This window comes from Rhinatrema bivittatum, chromosome 2 (assembly GCF_901001135.1).
Source record: "Rhinatrema bivittatum chromosome 2, aRhiBiv1.1, whole genome shotgun sequence".
Lineage (NCBI taxonomy): Eukaryota > Metazoa > Chordata > Amphibia > Gymnophiona > Rhinatrematidae > Rhinatrema > Rhinatrema bivittatum.
In genome coordinates, this window is record NC_042616.1 from 719,060,696 (window position 1) to 719,081,712 (window position 21,017).

The 21,017-nt window shown below is 40.8% G+C and overlaps 1 protein-coding gene across 1 annotated transcript in view; it reads left to right on the top strand.

Annotated features, from left to right (window-relative positions):
- VPS13B (vacuolar protein sorting 13 homolog B) overlaps positions 1–21,017 on the top strand; it is a 2,198,633-nt gene that overhangs the window by 2,066,343 nt on the left and 111,273 nt on the right. The window contains 2 exon segments of the mRNA XM_029587199.1: positions 13,512–13,667; positions 20,551–20,814. Of these exon segments, the coding sequence (XP_029443059.1) occupies positions 13,512–13,667; positions 20,551–20,814 (420 nt within the window).

Genomic DNA, 21,017 nt, shown 5'->3' on the forward strand with positions numbered 1-21,017 from the left:
AGGGGAGCCATTCCATACCCTTTATCATTTTGGTTGCCCTTCTCTGTACTTTCTCCAGTGCAACTATTTCTTTTTTGAAATGCGGCAACCAGAATTGCACACAGTATTCAAGGTGTGGTCTCACTATGGAGCGATACAGAGGCATTTTGACATCCTCTGTTTTATTTGCCCTTCTCTTCCTAAGAATTTCTAACATTCTGTTTGCTTTTTTGACCGCCTTAACACACTGAACTGATGATTTTGAATGTAATATCAACTATGATGCCCAGACCCTTTTTCTGGTTGGTAACTCCTAATATGGAACCTAACATCGTGTAACTACAGCATGGGTTATTTTTTCACTGTATACATCACCTTGCAATGGTCCATATTATATTTCATCTGCCATATGGGCACCCAATCTCACAAGGTCCTCCTGCAATTTATCACAATCCGCTTGTGATGTAACTACTCTGAATAATTTTGTGTCATCTGCAGATTTGATCACCTCACTCGTCATATCCCTTTCCAGATAATTTATAAATATATTTTAAAACTCCGGTCGAAGTGCAGATCACTGAGGCACTCCACTGCTTACCTTTTTTTCTCTGTGAAAATAGACAATTTAATCCTATTCTCTGTTTCTTGTCTTTTAACCAGTTTGCAATGCACAAAAGGACATCACCTCTTATCTCATTACTTTTTAGTTTTTTTTAGAAGCCTGTCATGAAGAACTTTGTCAAATACCTTCTGAAATCCAAATATACCACATCTACTGATTCGCTTTTATCCACAAGTTTATTCATACCATCAAAAAAAAGTAGCAGTTTTGTGAGGCAAGATTTCCCTTGGGTAAATCCATTTTGGCTGTGTCCCATTAAACTATGTCTATCTATTTGTTCTGCGATTTTATTCTTTATAATACTTTCCACAATTTTCCCAGGCACTGAAGTCAGGCTCACCGGTCTGTAGTTTCCCAAATCATCTCTGGAGCACTTTTTAAATATTGGGATTACATAGGCCACCTTCCAGTCTTCAAGTACAATGCCTGATATTAATGATGGGTTACAAAATACTTGTAATACGTCTGAAATTTGAGAGCCCTGGGATTTATACCATCCTAGTGCAAGTGATTTGCTAATCTTCAGTTTGTCAGTTTAGCCTACTACCTCTTCCAGGTTCACTGTGATTTATTTCAGTTCATCTGAATTATCACTCTTTAAAAATGTCTCCAGGATTCATGATTAAATTTCTAGTGTAGAAAAGTAAGTATGGGAATCATCAGAATAAACATGGTATTGAAAGCTTTGAGAGGAAATCAGAGCACCAAGGGGATTAGTATACAGAGAGAACAGAAGAGGGCCCAGGATAGAACCTGAGGCACACCAGTTGATAGTGAGGTGCAATAGAGGAGGATCCACCAAAAGAAGCACAGTCAAACCAATGCAGAAAGATGTTTGGCCCAGTGCACAGTTGTACTTTTTTCACTTAACCGGCAAGGCGGGGGGGGAGGGGGGGAACCCTGATGTACAGTCGCTTCTGGCTCCAAGCGCCTGGCACATGCTCTGAGGACAGTGGCAGGTGGGGAGTTTGACTGGGATGGTACCCCTGTCAAACTGTAACGCAGGTGTCCTAACGCGAGCTCAGGGAGGACAGAAACTTCCCGTGGAGTAAAAGGGCAAAGGTTTGTTTGATCTTGAGTTTCAGTATGAAGACAGGCCATGAAAGTGGGCACCTGATGATCTTTCTGACTTCTTGGGTTTTAAGCAGGTGGTGTTTGAAAAGTCAGTACAGGGATAACTGACTTGTGGCAGCCAAGCAGTCATAGCGATGTCACTTTTTGATCCTTTGATGTTGGCTCTTCTTGGGGCTGATGCAATACAGTGCACTCAGCCGAGCGCACTGTTTAAACCGCTGTCAGATGCGGGTTAAATAGGCACTAATCCACCCCCTAATGCAATAGGGGGATTAGCGCCTATTTAACGCACGACCGATGTGGCGTGAATGAGTTAGTTCTCATCACATGCAAATGCATGTGAGTGAGGCTATTACTCATTCACTCCAAATGCAAAAAATTAAATGTGTGACTCAGATGCACATTTATCACTCAGATAATAATGCCTGCCTGGAGGAGGCGTTAATATCTGAGCGCACCGAAAAAAAGTACAGAAAAGCAGAAAAAACTGCTTTTCTGTACTTTTTTAAAGTTAAAAGAAAAAAAAAATCTGCCGGCCGCTTTGAAGACCGACGCCGATATGCTCGGCGTCGCTTTTCATAACCGGCTGACTGCAGTTATGAAAACAGACGCCAAGTTTATCGGCATCGGTGTTCATAACCGGCAGAACCGCGGGGTCGCGTTAGCAAGGAGGCGCTAAAGCCGCGCTAGCGTCCCTAGCGCTTCCTTGCTAGCGCGACCCCTTAATTTGTTTATTGCATGGCGCCCCCCTTGCGGGCGTCATGTGTGCACTAAGAAAGCGGGCGCTGAAAAGTCAGCGCCCGCTTTCCACATCGGCCCCCTTGTCATTGTTAGCAAAATTCACCAAGCTTTGGATTGTTCAATCCAATAATAAATGCACTTGTGCACTCTGTGACTACGTTTTACCCATAGAAAGTGTGTGGGTAAAGCTGTGAGCACTGCTTAGCATCCTTGCATAGATTTCTCATTCAAATTGAGGACATTAAGTAGTACTCCCCGACGCAGAGAGTTGTGCTAGCTAAACGTACTCTTTCAACTCCAGGTCAGAGATGGAGTTAAGTTTCCAGTGTTGCTGTGCCAGCACCTAAAATTAAAAAAAAAAAAGTATTTTCTACTTCACCGCCACTTAGCATTCTGGATACATTTATATTTATCTGGGTAAGTGGCAGCGTCAGCTGACAGTGCTGATCGATCTGTCAGGGACATACACCCCCCCTCCCCTTCCTGAGTTAAAATGTCCTTTCGACTTCTGCCAAAAACACATTTTACTTTAAATTTGCTTTTTTTTAAACTCCCAATGCATTTGCATATCATTTGCTTACTGCATCTGGGGTTAAGAAATGTAATCTGGGCATTAAAAATGTGAACTGAAATTTCTTAACACCCAGATTACTGTATTGGCCTGCAAAAGTCAATGAGAGAAGTAAGAAGAGAATCAAGACAAGACAGAGTCCTGAAATCCAAGTGAGGACAGAGTATCAAGGCATGGTGGTGATCAACAATGTCAAAAACTACAGATAGTCAAGGACTGAGTAAAGTCCTTTGGTTATAGTCATAAACAGGTCATTGGAGACTTTGGCAAGGGCTGTTTCTGTGGAATACAGAGGAGGAAAACCAGGCTGGAGTGAATCAAGAATGGCTTGAGATGAAAAAAAGGCAGGACAGTGGCAGTGAACAGCACTTTCAAGTAGTTTGGAAGCAAAAGGGAAGAGGGAACTGGGACAATAGTTGGTAGAAGAGGTAGGGTCTAGTGAGGGTTTTTTGGGAAGCTTTGTGATCACAGCATATTTGAAAAGCAGCAGGAACAGTAGGAGTGGAAAGTGATAAACTGAAGGATGTAACAGATAGAAGGGATAACTGCAGTGGAGATATAACTGAGGAACAGGGTTGGAATGGAGTCAGAGGAACAAGTAGTGAATTTAGAGGAGAAGAGAAGATTGGCAACAATAACTAAATTGCAGCAAAAGTTAAATATTTTTCAGCCTTCACAAATGCTTTATAAAAAGAGAATCTAATTGGAATCAGAAAAATATTTTACCCTGTTGCATGTAGGTATCCTTCTTATAATAACCATGACATTTTGAAAAGTAAAAGTAGCCAGAAAAGTAAAATTAAATAATAGTGAACAATAAATAATGTGACCTGTAAACAACTGTCATATAATCAGCCTTTCTTATGGGTGAGCAACTAAACTGGATAGCACTAACATGAGGTATTTATTTCCAACCAGAGTCTATAGAGAGCAATTCTACTTGAGGTACATAAGTTCAGAGATTCAGCTCTGGTCGTTCACTTGTTGAGCTGCAGGAATAAAAGACTTCCTGTCTTTAAGCAATATCATCAGTTCCACTGAAAAATGAGCCAAAGTCCACATCACAAAACCACCACATATTTTTTTTAAGTGATTGACAGTATGTGGTCAAAATAAAGCGGTACAATTTTGATTAATCATAGAATGGGTAGTTCTCCAGATCATGACCAGGCTCATTTCTAGGGCAGTGCTAGTATGTTCTTGTTGTCTCTGCTTATATTATACATGAGCTGACATGAACAAAATCATTTTATCTTCTGCAGTTCCAGTTTTACCTTCCTAAAATAGAAATCTGAAATAGAATTTATGATATTGACCTATTCATTTAAAACATGCATGCTACCAGTATATTTTGTCAAAATAATATAGTTTATTCTGTCATTAATTTATTTTAAATGTTTGCATTTATATGTGTGTGTTTTGCTTACTGCTTAAAGACAGTGTGTATGTATAAATATATATGTATATATATGTGTGTGTGTGTGTATATGTAAAAAAAACAAAAACCCTTTAACAAGGGGATCACACTTCCAATCCTTGCTGACTACTGACCCACTCGTTGCAAGATTGGGGACTTGGAGTCTGTGATGAGAACAGGATATACCCTGTAGGGCCCATCACACTCAAAAATACAGTCCACATTCTAAGAGTTGTGTTCCAAACAGCAAAAATGGAGTTTACTGAGTAAAAGTAAAGTTCAGTAGGTAGGAGTCCCGATTGCAAAAATCAAAACAGGAAAAGCAGTTCTTTAAATTCCATAACTCACCATAAGGCAGATAATTTCCTTTTGCAGCTTAAGTTTAACTCCTGAATCCTGGACTCTCATGATATTCTCCCTAAGGCCCCTGACTCTCCCAAAGTTATTCACAGATGGCAAGCTTGAATAAAACAAATCCTCTCCCTGTTATCTAAGGGTGGATCCTGCTCCTTTGCCACCTTCAGGAGCGAACGCTCTTCTCCTGTTAAACAGTAGAGCCCCTAAGTTAGCGTACAGCTCCTTAGCTACTCTCCTTGGTTCTCTCCAAGATGTCTCATCAAACTTTCTTCAGTGGCAAACTCCTTAGAACTGCAGTCACCATTTATACTCTTACCTCACAGACACACCCTTTAGGGGATGGATTCTGCCATCACCTACATTGACCACCTCTGCCTGGGAACCTCCCATTGTCAGCACTGTACTAAATTATCTGTAGGGCACCTTGAATACTGTGTACAATTCTGGTCGCCGCATCTCAAAAAAGATATAATTGCGATGGAGAAGGTACAGAGAAGGGCTACCAAAATGATAAGGGGAATGGAACAACTCCCCTATGAGGAAAGACTAAAGAGGTTAGGTCTTTTCAGCTTGGAGAAGAGACGACTGAGGGGGGTATGATAGAGATGTTTAAAATCATAAGAGGTCTAGAATGGGTAGATGTGAATCGGTTATTTACTCTTTCGGATAGTAGAAAGACTAGGGGGCACTCCATGAAGTTAGCATGGGGCACATTTAAAACTAATCGGAGAAAGTTCTTTTTTACTCAACGCACAATTAAATTCTGGAATTTGTTGCCAGAGGATGTGGTTAGTGCAGTTAGTATAGCTGTGTTTAAGAAAGGATTGGATAAGTTCTTGGAGGAGAAGTCCATTACCTGCTATTAAGTTCACTTAGAGAATAGCCACTGCCATTAGCAATGGTAACATGGAATAGACTTAGTTTTTGGGTACTTGCCAGGTTCTTATGGCCTGGATTGGCCACTGTTGGAAACAGGATGCTGGACTTGATGGACCCTTGGTCTGACCCAGTATGGCATTTTCTTATGTTCTTATGAGTTAGGGGCCACTTTGACATTCAATGCGAGACGTACGAACAGAACAATGTTCTTGTGAACATTTGATGACCCTTGGAGTGAGGAAACTCACCCAAAGATGAGATTTGTGCAGTGTTCTTTCAACCTAGCTTGATATTACCCAGGTAGAGAGTCCATCAAGCTAGGTTGAGAGAACATTGCACAAATCTCATCTTTGGGTGAGTTTCCTCACTCCGTCATCAAATGTTCACAAGAGAGCACTGTTCTGTTCGTACGTCTCACATTGAATGTCAACGTGGCCCCTAACCCCCTACACTAATACCTAAACCTCACCTCCAGTTACTAGGTGGGCCTCCCATAGAGATATAAATACCTATCTAGGGTCAGGGCATTATGGCTAGTCTCTCTCTCTCTCTCCTTCTCTCCATGGTCTCCCCAGTGGTTGTATGTAGGGAATACCACATTTTGGCACTTATCTCAAAGTGCGAAAAAGTGATTGCAATTTGCGATAACTTAGCTCTTCGCATAGGTATTAGCGCAAATTGTGATGAACTCCCTATTACCATAAAACATGCCCCTTTTCCCATCACATGCGATATTTACCGCATTTTGATAAATCCAGGCCTCGGTCTGTTAAAATGGTGATAAAACTGAAGGATCATTTACAGAGCCATAGTCATGCATCAAATATAAATTTATCTTAGATGGACCAAAATGCAACTTTCATTCCAAATAGGCAAGGATTTTCTACATTCTTCTTCAGCAGACTCTTGATCATCATATACAGGGCTTCTATTCTATATATCACATGACTTTCATCACAGCATGAGTGATATAGAGACAAGACCAGCAGGCTGACCTTGTAGAGTCAGCAACTACCATATTTCCTACAGCTGGTGCTCTGGGATCCATCCTGGGACCCAAAAAGAGTACTCAAGATGATGTTTCGGGCTATCTCTGTAAGTACTGTTATGTCACTACATTTGAGATCAGATTGTAGTATATGTGATGGAGGAGGTTGGGGTAGGATTTGTTGTGTCCATTGGTTCTCAACGCCCTCTCTCCGCCCTCCTTACCTCTTTGGCGCCTCCTTCTTCATCCGCGGGAAGATTGGCTGCCGCGGCGTCCTTCTACCGAGGCCCTCCGGCGTCCCTGGACTGGCTAGATTCTGCAATCCACCATGTTTCCTGGAGGCCTAGGGGCGCAAGCAGGGCGCGGCCCCAACTGAAGTACCAGCAATGGCGCGAACCTCGGGGGCGTCCCCCGAAGATGACGTCACCCGTGACGGATATATAAGGTCTTAGAATTTGCTAACAGATTGAGTTAGCAAGGGATTGTCTACGGACTCACTTCAACTTTCCAAGCTACTCTGCCTCCTCGGACTTACTAAGGGTACCCGGTCCTCGGGGGCCTCGCTCTCTCCTTGTTTTTCAGGTGGCAGTCTGGAACCAGTACTCGCTCCTCGAGGGCCCTCGTTCCCAGACTTACTCGGTACTCTCTTCTGCCTGGAAGTCATCACTGCCAACTACATCAGTGAGTTACCATCGCTCTCTCAGAGCTTTCCCTCGAACCAGCTACTCGCTCCTCGAGGGCCTATACATTCCAGCTCCTGGGCTTCTATGAGACATTGTGTGAGTGTTACCTTCTTTAATAACTTTTCCTTTCTCTTCCTTCTCAGCCAAGTTCTTATCACCCTGTTATATGTAACTGCCTTTTCAACACCATTGTTATAGTTATGTTTACTATGCACCCCTGTTTTATGTGAACCAGCACGATGTGACTGCTGTCTCGAATGCCGGTATATAAAAATCTGAAATAAATAAATAAATAAATGAACTCTGCATACCCTGCCTACTCACCTTATTTCAGTTTCTCTACAGCTCAGCCTCCAGGGATCGCTGTTCCAGTATCTGAGGGACTACAGCCCAGCCGGGCATTCCAGCTCACTACTGCCACCTCTGGTGGTTCAGTATACTGTCTAATAAAAGAACTAGTGTGTGTCCGTCTCCATACTCTGAGCCTGACCGGTGGTCCCTCTTGGGATCTGACCCCTGGGGGTGTTGTCATCTGCCACCGGTCCAAGGATCCACCCACAATGCTCTTAAATAACAACAGATTACTAATTCTAAGCAGAAAGTTAACTCTGAATTGAACAGGATTAGAGGATATGTATATCTAACCGAACCTCTCTTAGATTAAGATATGTTTAAATTATGTTACTTGTTGACTTATATGGTTTTCCTTTTTTTTTTTTTTAACTCATATTGAAAAGGACATAATCCTTTTTAAGGTTCCAGAGGCTGGGATACCCTTTCACCAGGATACATAATACTTGTCACACTTATGATATGGTGACCAGAACTGAGCACAATACTCAAGAAGAGGTTGCAGCATGGAGCAAAACAGAGGCATTATGATATTCCCTGTTGTATTCTCCATTCCTTTCCTAATAATCCCTAGAATTCTATTTGCTTTCTAAGCTGCTGCTACACACTGAGCAGAAGATTTCAACATATATTCAACGATGACACCTACATCCGTTTCCTGAGTGGTGACTTCTAATGTGGAACTTTGCATTTTGTAGCTATAATTTGGGTTACTCTTCTTTAAGTTCATCACTTTGCACTTGTCAACATTAAATTTCATTTGCATTCCCAGACTCCCAGTCTGGCAATGTCCACTTGCAACTTCTCACAATCCTCCTGTGATTTGACAAGTCTGAATAATTTTGTCATCGGCAAATTTAATCACCTCACTTGTTCCCATTTCCAAGTCATTTATAAATATATTAAAAAGCATCGGTCCCAGAACAGATCCTTGGGGCACTCCACTATTCACATATTTCCATTGGGGAAATTTATCATTTAGCCTTACATTCTGATTTCTATCTTTTAACCAGTTGGCAATCCGAAATAGGATGCTACCACCTATCCCTGACTTTCTAATTTCCTAAGAATTCTCTTATGAAGGACTTTGTCTAATGCTTTCTGGAAATCCAGAACACACTATCAACTGGCTCACCTTTATCCACATGTTTATTTACACCCTAAAAAAATGTAGCAAATTTATGAGGCAAGACTTCTCTTGGATAAATCCATATTGGCTTTGTTCCATTAAACTATGCTTATCAATATGTTCAGCAATTTTATTCTTTATGGTAGTTTCTACCATTTTGCCTGGCACAGGTATCAGACTCACTGGTCTGTAATTTCCTGGATCACCCCTTGATCCCTTTTCTAAAAATTGGCATTACATTGACAACCTTCCAGTCTTCAGGTACCATGGATGATGTTATTGATAGTTTACAAATTTCCAAGAGCAGGTCCTCAATTTCATTTCTCATTTCTTTCAGCACTCTAGGATGTACAGCATCTGGTCCATGTAATTTGCTACTCTTTAGTTTGTCAATTTACATAGAAACATAGAAATGATGGCAGAAAAGAACCAAATGTTCCATCCAGTCTGCCCAGCAAGCTTATGGTAGCATCAAAGGTATCAGGCTTATTGGTTAAGGGTAGTAACAGCCACATCAGCAAGTTACCCCCAGTCTTATTTGTTTTCCCAGACCTTAAAATTTAGTGCCTTGTTGGTTGTTGTCTGAATCTGATTCCCCTTTTTTTCTTTCCCCACTACCGTTAAAGCAGAGAGCAATATTGGAGCAGAAAAAATATTTCCTGATGTTAGTTTTGAGTCTTCCTCCCTGGAGTTTCATTTCATGACTCCTATTTCTACTAATTTCTTTGAAACAGAGAATGTTTGTTGAATTTGCATCATTAAAACCTTTCAGGTATCTGAAGGTCTGTATCATATCTCCCCTGCACCTCCTCTTCTCCAGGATATAATTATGTCCTTCAACCTCTCCTCATAAGTCATTTGATGGAGACCCTCCACCATTTTTGTTGCCCTTCTCTGGACTGCCACCACCCTGTCTCTGTCCCTGCCCTTCTCTGGACTGCCACCATCCTGTCTCTGTCCCTCTTGAGATACAGTCTCCAAAACTTGAACACATTACTCCAGGTGAGGCTTTGCCAAGGACTTGTACAAGGGCATTATCACCTCCTTTTACTTACTGGTTATTCCTCTCTCTATGCAGCCCAACATTTTTCTGGCTTTAGCTATCGCCTTGTCACATTGCTTCACTGTCTTCAGATAGCTAGACACTATCACCCTAAGGTCCCTCTCTTTCTCCGTGCACAGCAGCCCTTCAGCCCCCCATCACATACATCTCTTTTGGATTACCACACCCTAGATACATGACTCTGCACTTCTTGGCATTGAATCCCAGCTGCCATATCTTTGACCATCGTTCAAGCTTCCTTAAAACGTCTCAAGCTTCCTTAAAACGTCTCAAGCTTCCTTAAAATGTCTCATTCTCTGTACTCCTTCCTGCATGTCCACTCTTGCAGATCTTAGTATCATCCGCAAATAGACAAACTTTATCTCACAAAGATATTGAACAGAACCAGTCCCAACACTGATCTTTGTGGCACTCTGCTTCACACTGTTCTCTCTTCAGAGTAGGTTCCATTTACCATCACATGCTGCCTTCTATCTATCAACTAGTTTGTAATCCACTCCAAAATCTTGGCACACACTACCAGGCTTCTCATTTTATTCATAAGCCTCTTGTGCGGGACCGTACCAAAAGCTTTGCTGAAATCCAAGTAGATCATATCGAGCACTCTCCCTCGATCCAGTTCTTTAGTCATCCAATCAAAAAAATCAATCAGATTTGTCTGATAGGACCTTCGCCTAGTGAATCCATGCTGCCTCGGATCGAAAAACCTATTGGATTGTAGATAGTTCACTATCCTTTCCTTAAACAGAGTCTCCATTAATTTTCCCACCACTGAGGTGAGGCTAACTGGCCTGTACTTTCCAGCCTCCTCTCTGTTCCCACTCTTGGGAAGTGGAACCACCACCACTCTTCTCCAACCTTACGGCGCCACTCCCATTCCCACGTATCTATTGTACAGGTCTTTCAGTGGACAGCCAGCATATCTCTGAGCTCCTTCAATATCCTGGGATGTACCTCATCTGGCCCCATGGCCTTGTCCATTTTCAGATTTCCTAGCTCTTCCCATACATTCTCTTCTGTAAATGGAGTTTTGTCTACTCCTCCCCCAACCATAGTCTTGTCAATTAGCATCAGTCCTTCTCCAGAATCTCCTTTAGTGAACACTGAACTGAATTAATTGTTTAATATTTCGGCCATTTCTTTGATGCTCTCCCCCCATTGATCTTTGTCTCCTTTTAATTTCACTATACCACTTTGGACCTTTCTCTGATATATCTGAAAAATGTTTTTTTACCTCGGTTTACCTCTTTGGTAATCCTTTCTTCCGCCTGGCTTTTTGCTTTCTTGATTTCTTCCAGGTTCACTGAGATTTGTTTTATTTCCTCTCAATCATCACTTTGAATATCATTTCTGGCATGAGTATATCTCTTGCATCTTCCTCAGTCAATACCAAAGCAAAGAATTCATTTAGTCTCTCTGCTATGGCTTTGCCATACCTAAGTGCTCCTTTTACTCCTTGATCATCTAATGGTCCAAATGACTACCTCACAGGCTTTTTCCTCGAATATACCTGAAAAAGTTTTTATTATGAGTTTTTGCTTCCATGGCAAGCTTCTTTTCAAATTCTCTCTTTGTCTTCCTTATCAATGCTTTGCATCTGACTTGCCAGCATTTATGTTGTTTCCTGTTCTCTTCATTTGGATCCCTTTTCCATTTCTTGAAAGTTGTTCTTTTAGATAATAAAGCCTCTCTCACCTCACCTTTCAGCCATGCCAGTAGTCATTTAGCCTTCTTTCCACCTTTTCTAATACATGGAATACATCTGTTCTGGGCTTCCAAGATGGTATTTTTAAACAATATCCATGCCTGAGCTAAACTCATAACTTTTGCAGTTGCTCCTTTCAGTTTTTTCCTAACCATTTTCCTCATTTTATCATAGTCACCTTTTTTGAAAGTTAAATGCTGTCGTTGTAGATTTCTCTTTTGTGCTCTCTCCAGTTATTAAGTCAAATTTGATAATGTTGTGATCACTATTGCCAAGTGGCTCCAACACTGTTACCCCTCCCACCAAATTCTGTGTTCCACTAAGGACTTGGTCTAAAATAGTTTCTCCTCTGGTTGGTTCCTGTACCAGCTGCTCCATAAACAGTCGTTTATTTCATCTAGGAACTTTACTTCTCTAGATTGTTCTGATACTATTTCTTGGGTTGGCTCCCTCTATTATCTGTCAGTTTTCTCTTCTCTGTTGGTATGATGTTTAAGATGCCCACTGTAGTCTGTTAGAAAGTATTTAAGTACGTTTTTTGCCTTTTACAGCTACACAATGACCTGCTGTTCCTTCTACTGCAGTAGCAATCAGAGAAGCCGCAGATGCTATTGGGTTTCCCCAGCATTGGCAGCATCTGCCAAAGAAGCAGGGAGAAGCCCAGATGCACCTCCACCCTCTTATTATCCTTTCAGGCTGCCAGAAAGTGACTGTGAATGTAGTTCTGCTTTGAGATTTTTTTTTATGTCCAAATGTTGATTATTGTTATATTTCTAGCATGTAGTATCAGCTGTAATATGTAATGATTTTTGTTGTGGTGTTTATCTTCTTGAAGATCTGAGCATGAATTTGTAAGTGAAGGTGTTCTGAAGGAGGGACTTGTGCAGGAAATGTTGTGCTAGAGAAAATAATGCATGCAGTAGTGCTGTTTAGTGTTATGAGTGGTCAGTCATGCTTGCTAATGCAGTAGAGCTTCATCACAATACTGTATGGATCGTATGATATTTATACATTCTGGAAATGCAGTTATGTATGTTTCATCATTACTTGCCTTGAACATTTGTTAAAAAAAATAAAAATGTTTTTTTAGGGGGAGAAATGAAATTTGATAAAGGAATAGGATTTGGTTTCCTTAACACTATTTTTCCTGTTTTGCACAAAGTCAAATCTTTTTTTTTTAATGATTACAACTGCTCCCACAGGAAGTAATGGGCACAGCTGCAGCAGTAGTTGAGTCTGGAATTACTCTTACCTGTGGCTGAAATGACATTATTTGAGTGTGAAGGCTACCAAAGACAAATAAATAGTATAGATGCATTTGGATGAATGCATATTTATAGGCAGGAGCTGAAGGCATCAATAGAGCATCTGCGGTGGCTACTCCTCGTGCTTGTTCAGTTATCTTTCTTTTTGTGTTGAATAACTCTCAAATATATGCTTTTACAACTCTTGCAATTCAGAGTTAGACCAATGTTAATTCTCCAGAGGCCAATATAGAATTTGGATGAATCAAGCCTGCAGTGTATATATACATGATTAGAAGGTAATATTCAAAGCCATTTACATACACAAAACTAGTTTTATATGTGTAAAAGGCTGCTACAGTATCAACTGGGACTCTGTTAGCATGAAAGTATGTATATGATCCAGTTTCCTGTGTACATTTATGTGAGCTGAGCAAAGCCATTCCAGGGCAGAGTCTGTACTTACGTGCATAAGTTGTGCCCTCCAAAGAGGAGGCGTGAAGGAATCTCTGCGCCCTCCTGGCCAATTACTTGTGAATTTTCAAAGCAAAGTTATGCACATAAGTTTGCTCTGAAATTCCTTGGTAAAGTCTGCATGTGTGACTTTACCAATACATGGGGAATTTTAAAATTTCCCTCTTACAGTAATTTGTAATTTTGGTTTACAGTACATCATTGACAAGTCTTTTCCTTTTTCTCCTTATGCAGCTTTTGCACGTCTGTATTGAAGGATGGGGAAACTGGCGTTGGTCTGAGCCATTTAGTGTGGACAATGCAGGAATGTTTGTCAGGACCATTCAGTACAAGGGCAGGACCGCATCGCTCATCATCAAGGTTCAGCAGATCAACAGAGTACAGAAGCAAGTAAGTTTTATTACACATGTGTTCTCTGAAACTCTCTCTTTCCTCATTGTGGTTCCCTTTGCTTTTGCAAGAAACGGCATAAAGGCATCCATGGAATGCCATAAAAGATCAATTAAACAAAATAAAAGATTTTTAATACATATTTTTTAAGTCACGCACATTGCTGCTGGACATTTCTTTACAAACCTCCAGAAGCAGAGTAAAGCAAGGACCTGAAAAAGCCCCAAGGTATTCTGGGGAAAGGTTCCCTCTAAATCAAGAATAGCAGAGGACTGATCCTGATCCTACATAATGCTGCTTCCAGCAGATAATGGGAGAACTGTAGAGGATCTTAAAATATTGAAGAAAACATTGCCTTTTTCCAGCTATTCCACTGGCCTTTTCACTTGAAAATAAAGGGAATTCATTGTGGATAGAGAGAGGCTTCAATACAGAGGTCTCTAAATCAGAAATGACGGGTGCTTGGATGGGTTTATATTTGAATAGCTGATGTGTTAAATATGCATATCCCACATTCACACATATCTCTCAGCTTCCTTGAGTGACTGTGACATTTTTGTAACTAATAGTAATAGTTAAATAAATATAAAATTTCAATGGAAATTAAACTAATCATTTGTAGGACAATATTGAGTAAGCCAGTAAGTGTAAAAGGTTTACAGGTAAATTTACCTGTGTAACTCTAACTGAATGTTCAGCATAATTTATCCAGATAGGTTTTCAGATGGATATACATGGCTAAAGATATCTGGATAACTTGGCCACTTGCCAACTTACTCAGTATTGCCTATCGTAGTTAAGGCAGGGATCCAGACATCTGCCGGTGGGATCCCTTTCCTGCTGCTGAGTTCAAATATTAATGGAAGGGGATCTTGCAGCACCCTGTGGGATTCCTCCTCCTTTCTGGCAAAAAGATTAGCAAAAAATGTGGGGGTGCCAGGACCCTTCCCATCATACCCACCCCTTCGATGTTAGAAAACGTCTGCCTTAGTTCCCTCCCTCTTATTTCTGCACCCCCGCCCCCCCCCCCCCCACCACTTCCCAGATATTTATATAAAAGACTGTGGTTCCAGGTCCCCTCTCACCCCCCACCCTGCTGATTTACCCCTGAAGCCCCCCCAAAACCCAAGCTAGCTGTCAGAGCAATAGAAGTAGTGATGGCCAGCATTGCTCTGATATCTGGCATACAACCAGCATTTCTGTCAGAGCAACACTGGATGCTGGGAGCGCAGTAAGACTCTGCTACCTCCCAGCTTGGGCTTAGGGGTTTCAGGTGAGTCGAAAGGGTGGGGGTGGGAAGAGGCCTAGAACAATAGTCTTTTATTTAAATATCTGTGGGGGATTAGGAGGGGGAATCTTTTTCTTTCTTCTTTCTTTCTTTTTTTCTCTCTTTCTTTCCTGTTTTCGCTTATTTATGTTTGGACTGTATTTATTATGCTTTGATTGTTGGTGGAAATGTGGTATATATCAAGAGAAATAAACCAAACTAAACATCGGCAGGAGGATAAGAAGTCCCGGCGCTCCACATTTTCATTTATCTTGTAGCCGGAAAGGAGGGGTAATCCCACAGGAGGCTGTCGGGCTAAACTTGCAGGCAAGGAGGGGAATCCAACCAGGAGCTCTAGGGTGCCTCACTTTAACTTTTCCAAATGAGGGAAATATTCAATGAGGCAGGAAGCAGTTATCTGGCCAACTTTAGATCTGTGAATTCTCTGACCTGACCAGCCAGTTAAGTTTATCTGGCTAGTTCTGAATAGCAAAAGGTCAGAAAAATATGTACAATTCCTCTGAAGATTAAAGAATCCTACACACAAAAATCAGAGGTACTCGGCAAATTTATATGCCACTCAATTTTTATTATACAGAATTTAACTGTACCTTTTTATCACCCATATAATTTAATATATAGACCACATTGCATGCTTGTATATTATATTACCTAACAACTTCCCCAATATCATGCATTCATTACCCTTCATTCACACCAATCATATTACTCATACACATCTTACCTCACACAATACCCATATTAAAATGTTAATCTTATTCTCAATATTATACAATTCTTTAGATACAAAATATCAAACAATTAATGTGTCACATATACACTTCTCATTTTACATAGTATTGTTATGACTAATTCATTATCTTCATATTGTACATTCATCTGACGAGAGCCTCGTTTCACCCTAAAGTACAGGGCTTCTTCAGGGACCTGCAACACTCAATTGTTTCTTCATTTATTAACGGCAGATATCGATTTCAACACCACTTTCTCAATCAGCAGTGTTTTTTGCTACAATGGGGTCTATTTTATTACAACGATGTCTGTAAAAATAGATATCAACCTATTATCAAATCTCTCATCCAAATATATCTATTTTTACTGACATCGTTGTAATAAAATAGACCCCATTGTAGCAAGCAAATTTTGAAATGGTAGCATCCTATGGAGTTATAACATATTCGTAAAGGAGGACAATCTCAGACATAATATGGCATCCAGAGAGAGAACAAATAGCTTATCCTCAATTAACTATACTACTTTTATCACATAAGAACTGCGTTAATTGCGAGGGAAGATAAAAAAGGAAAGAATTATCTTTATATCCCTGACTGAAGGTAATTACCCCAAATGCCTCAAATCTGCAGTTATCAAACCTATTCTAAAAAAGAACAACTTAGATCCTGAAATCCTCGCTAACTATCGCCCATCTCAAACCTATCGTTCATAGCCAAAATCATTGAAAAAGTCGTACACACCCAACTTGACGACTGTCTTGAAACAAACAACATCCTTCCTCCAACTCAATATGGATTCAGAAAAAACCTAAACACAGAATCTCTCCTTCTCTCACTAAATGACATAATACTAAGAGGCTTCGACAAAGGTGAAAAATACCTACTCATCCTCCTTGACCTGTCAGCTGCTTTTGACACAGTAAACCACAATATACTGTTAGAACGACTGACTCAAATCGGTTTAACTGACACCACCCTACAATGGTTCTCTTCCTATTTATCTGACAGTACCTACCAAGTTTTAATCAGTAACAACCCATCCAAAAAAATCAATCTCAACACTGGAGTTCCCCAGGGATCAGCGTTATCCGCCACCCTATTTAACATATACCTTCTCCCCATCTGCCAATTACTAAAAGATAATGGAATCACCCACTTCCTCTACGCCAACGACATTCAACTTCTAATTCCCATCCAAAATTCGATTGAAGACACCTACAAGAAAATCTCGACTCTATTTCAATTAAATATCTCCTAAATTCTCTGAAGCTCATAATCAACATAGACAAAACTGAAATAATACTTATGGACAAAAAACCCAATCCAACTCTGCCACCCCTGCCTTTACTTGACAAACAAATGAACTCTATACTCCCCACCACCCACACCAGGAACCTTGGAATTATCATCGATAAAGAACTTTCATTTAAGAACCAATATCAAATAAAACTAAAGAAGGATATCACAGACTTCTAACCCTAAGACACTTAAAACCGTTTCTTAACCCTTATGATTTCAGAACGGTCTTACAACTACTCATTTTCTCCACCTTTGACTACTGCAACTCCTTACTAATTGGAATACCTTATTCAAACCTCAAACCGCTCCAGATTCCGCAGAACTCAGCAGCCAGAGTTCTGACAGGAACAAAAAGAAATGAACACATAACCCCCATATTGATCTCACTTCATTGGCTCCCAATTAAAGCATGCATCGAACACAAATCAATGACCATCATTCATAAAATTCTAAACAATGATCATCAAGGACTAAATGGCTTAAACATAACCCCCCAGAATCCTCAAAGAAACCTACGTTCAAACAACTCAGGATGCTTAAACATCCCCCCCATCAGAAATGCGCATCTAACAACAAGAGAAAGAGCCTTTTCCATTGCCTCCCCTAAATTTTGGAACTCCCTACCTAAAGATCTGAGAACCCAACCCAACCTCAAAACGTTCAAAAAAGACCTAAAAACATTGCTGTTTCGCAAATTCTACACTGACATACTTCTGAATATCCTAACTCCGAATCGAACTTTCATCCAAAAACCTCAAAATAACTTCTCTCCAACCAGAACAAACAATCCCTCCTCCTCCCACATAATGATACTTTCTGGACTTGAAATTTTTAACCTCTGTTTAATATGCACATTGTTGTACTTTTTCCACAATTGTTAAGAGAGTTACAATTTAAATTTTGTAAACCGTTATGATGGCTTTACCGAATGACGGTATATAAAACTCAACAAATAAATAAATATATATATTTAATATAGCATTTTCAAGGAAATTTGAGCATAAAAAATGCCCCAATCTGCAAGACCTGAGGTCTAAGTAACAGAAATTGTTTCCTTTTTTTCTGTGTTAATTTTGATACGTCCGGGTAAATCCTGACTTGCATTTTTATAAAGGATTCTAGCTGGTGTTTAAAGAAGAGCTTTAACACCCATTACTTGTCCAGTTCTAAGGCAAATGTCACAACCATTGTTGCAGGCATTGCTTGAACATCATCTGATGTTTCCAATAATTCAGTAATGTTTAAACCAGGTGCTAAAGCTTCTTCTCCCCTGGATCATCTGGGGGTTCTAGCATATTACGCTGTGGTAATCCAGTGGAGATCCCTCCTTCCTTTCTTCCAAACGATACATATACTGCCTGAACTAATGGTGGAATAAGTTCTTGTCTCACTTTCAGGATTTCCATTAAATATTTATTAAACATGTCTCTGAGTAGAATATGTGGCACTCTGGGAAAATTCACCAGACGAAGATTCCTGCTTTTCAAAACATTCTCCATATTCTCCATTTTGTTCAGTAAGGCCAAATTATCTTTAACCAGAAGATCATGCTTAGATTTATTTGAATTCACTAATACTTTTATTTCAGAATTTTGTTGATATAATACCTTAGCTGTATTTTCCAGTGTTTTTATTTGGACCTCATGGTCCTCCAGTTTTACAGCTACTGGTTCTAGTTGCTTAATAATCAGGTTTCCCGGACCTTCAATTGCCTCCCAAAGCGATTCTAATGTTATTTGACACGGTTTTTACAATAAAAATCTAGAGCTTATCTTATATGGTGTTGAGGAACTGCCAGGTGTACTCAATCTGAATGCTCCCACATCTGGGCTTCCAGCGGCCTTTGCATGCCTCATAGGCATGGCTTCCATGCTGTCTCCTCCCGGAAACGAACTCCCTGCCTGGTTTCCTCCGTCTGCAACTTCGTCAGTCGGCACTGCCAGGTTCTCATCCGGGTCTCTCAACATGGCTGAATTCGCCGGCACCTCCCTCACCATCGGGGACAATGTTGTTTCTGAGTCCGGTAGGGAACTCAGCTCCTCCTCTGCAGTTCCCTGCCTCAGCGACTCTTCTCCCGATGCTTGAACCCCACGAAGAACATGGGCATCCATAGGGCCAGTCCGAGACAAATTCGGGAGAGCCCCAGGTGAGCTTTCTCCCTAGCCCGCCTTTTCCTGGCGGAATGGGGCATTTAGAACATGAAAAATCCAAGAAATTTCTTTGAGGTAAGAGCTCCACGGCTTCCAATGCTACCGTGTTGACGCTATCTTGGAACCTGTCATTATGTTTCTTTGCTGTATTTTAGTTCCTGATTACCTGTGTTTGTATTCTCCTTGCCCTATTCCTGTGTCCTGTCTTGTCCTGTCCAGTCCTTGTCTTGATTTGCCTGGTCATCCCTATGGCGCTTATCTCCCTTTACCGTCTTGCCTTTAGATCCAGTCCTTGTCTCCAGTTCCAACCCTCATCTCCAGCTCCTGTCTGTTGCCAGATCCTGCCTGTCTCTAGTTCCAACATTGTCTTCACTTCCTGTCCTGCCTGACTGTTATCATGTACTATTCCAGGAAAGTCCTGCCAGCCCCCAGAACCTGTGGGGTCAACCCAAGAGGGGAAGGGGACTGGTCAGGCATAAGACCTTGTCCTGTTCTGTCCTGAAGTCCTGCACTGCTCCAGCTGGGAGCATACCTGAATCCACCCTGCCTGACTCTGATGACTACACTTTCTAGCCTATCCACTGAGCAGTAACTGACAGATTCTGCTGTCCTATAGTATAACCACACACACCTTTCAAATGTTACATCAAAAGCCAGAGATTATGGGGCCTTCCCTACCCAGAATCCTTTCTTAGGAAAATTCTGTAACACAGGGTCCATCTGGGCACCCCCATGACACTTAGAAACATGACAAGAGAAGAAAACCATATATAGCCTAACTAGTTTGCCCATCTACACCAATTGCTCAGCTCTGCAAGCTCTAGCTCTTTACAAATAAGTGGAAAGTAGTACTAATATCAACTTATATGATTCCCCAGTGGTTATGAAGCCAGTGGAGAATCATAGAAGCCTTATAGCCACACTTGTAGCCACCCTTAAAGCCACACTTTCAGCCACCCTTGAAGCCACACTTACCTTTAGACATCTAAGTAAATCAGAGTCTTGATTTACTGACCTTCATAAGAACCTCATGCTGGCATCACACTGATATATGCAAAGTATGAATACAAGACAAAAAAAAAACCAGTCAAGTTGATGATTTGAGCAATCATACTGGAAATAGTACATTAAGGGGGTGATTCTATTTAAATCTACAGGGATGAAAAATACAGTTGAGAGTGACTGCCATCATATAATATTCTCAGCACTGCGGATTGTTTGAAAAATGGGTACTCATATTGTACATGTGAGCATAGCCCTAGAATAGGTACAACTTTTATTGTTTTCTATATGCCCTGGATTGCTTTTTAGAAAACTGCCCAAGAGGAAACTAAAATTCTTTTCACAGGATTGAAAAAAATTGTCAGCAAAAATGTTATAGGCCTTTTCCCTCCCTTCTTTCTGTGCTTTAGATCATTATATGTGGAAGACAGATCATCTGCAGTTACCTGTCAGATAGCATCGAACTGAAAGTGGTTCAGCATTACATTGGCCCGGATGGACAAGCAGTTGTTCGAGAACATTATGGCTGTCTCGGGGCCAAACAGAAGCTCCCTTCTTATGTCCTGGAGAACAACGAGCTGACGGAGCTCTGTGTGAAGGCAAAGGGAGATGAGGATTGGTCCCGGGATGTGTGTCTCGATTCTAAGCACCCCGAACACAGTATGGTTATTCAGGTATGATGAAAATAAAATAGCAGATGTCAAATTACTTCTAGGCATTGCAAAGAGAAAAGAGGTGTCTAATGGCACAGAAACCTTTAGGAATGGCTTATATTCTTTGGTGAATAAATTATAATCATGAGATGTTTTTGTAAAATTTTATATGGCATTTCTGAAAAAAGTTACTTGGCTAAGGAGGTAACTTGAAGAAGAAAAAA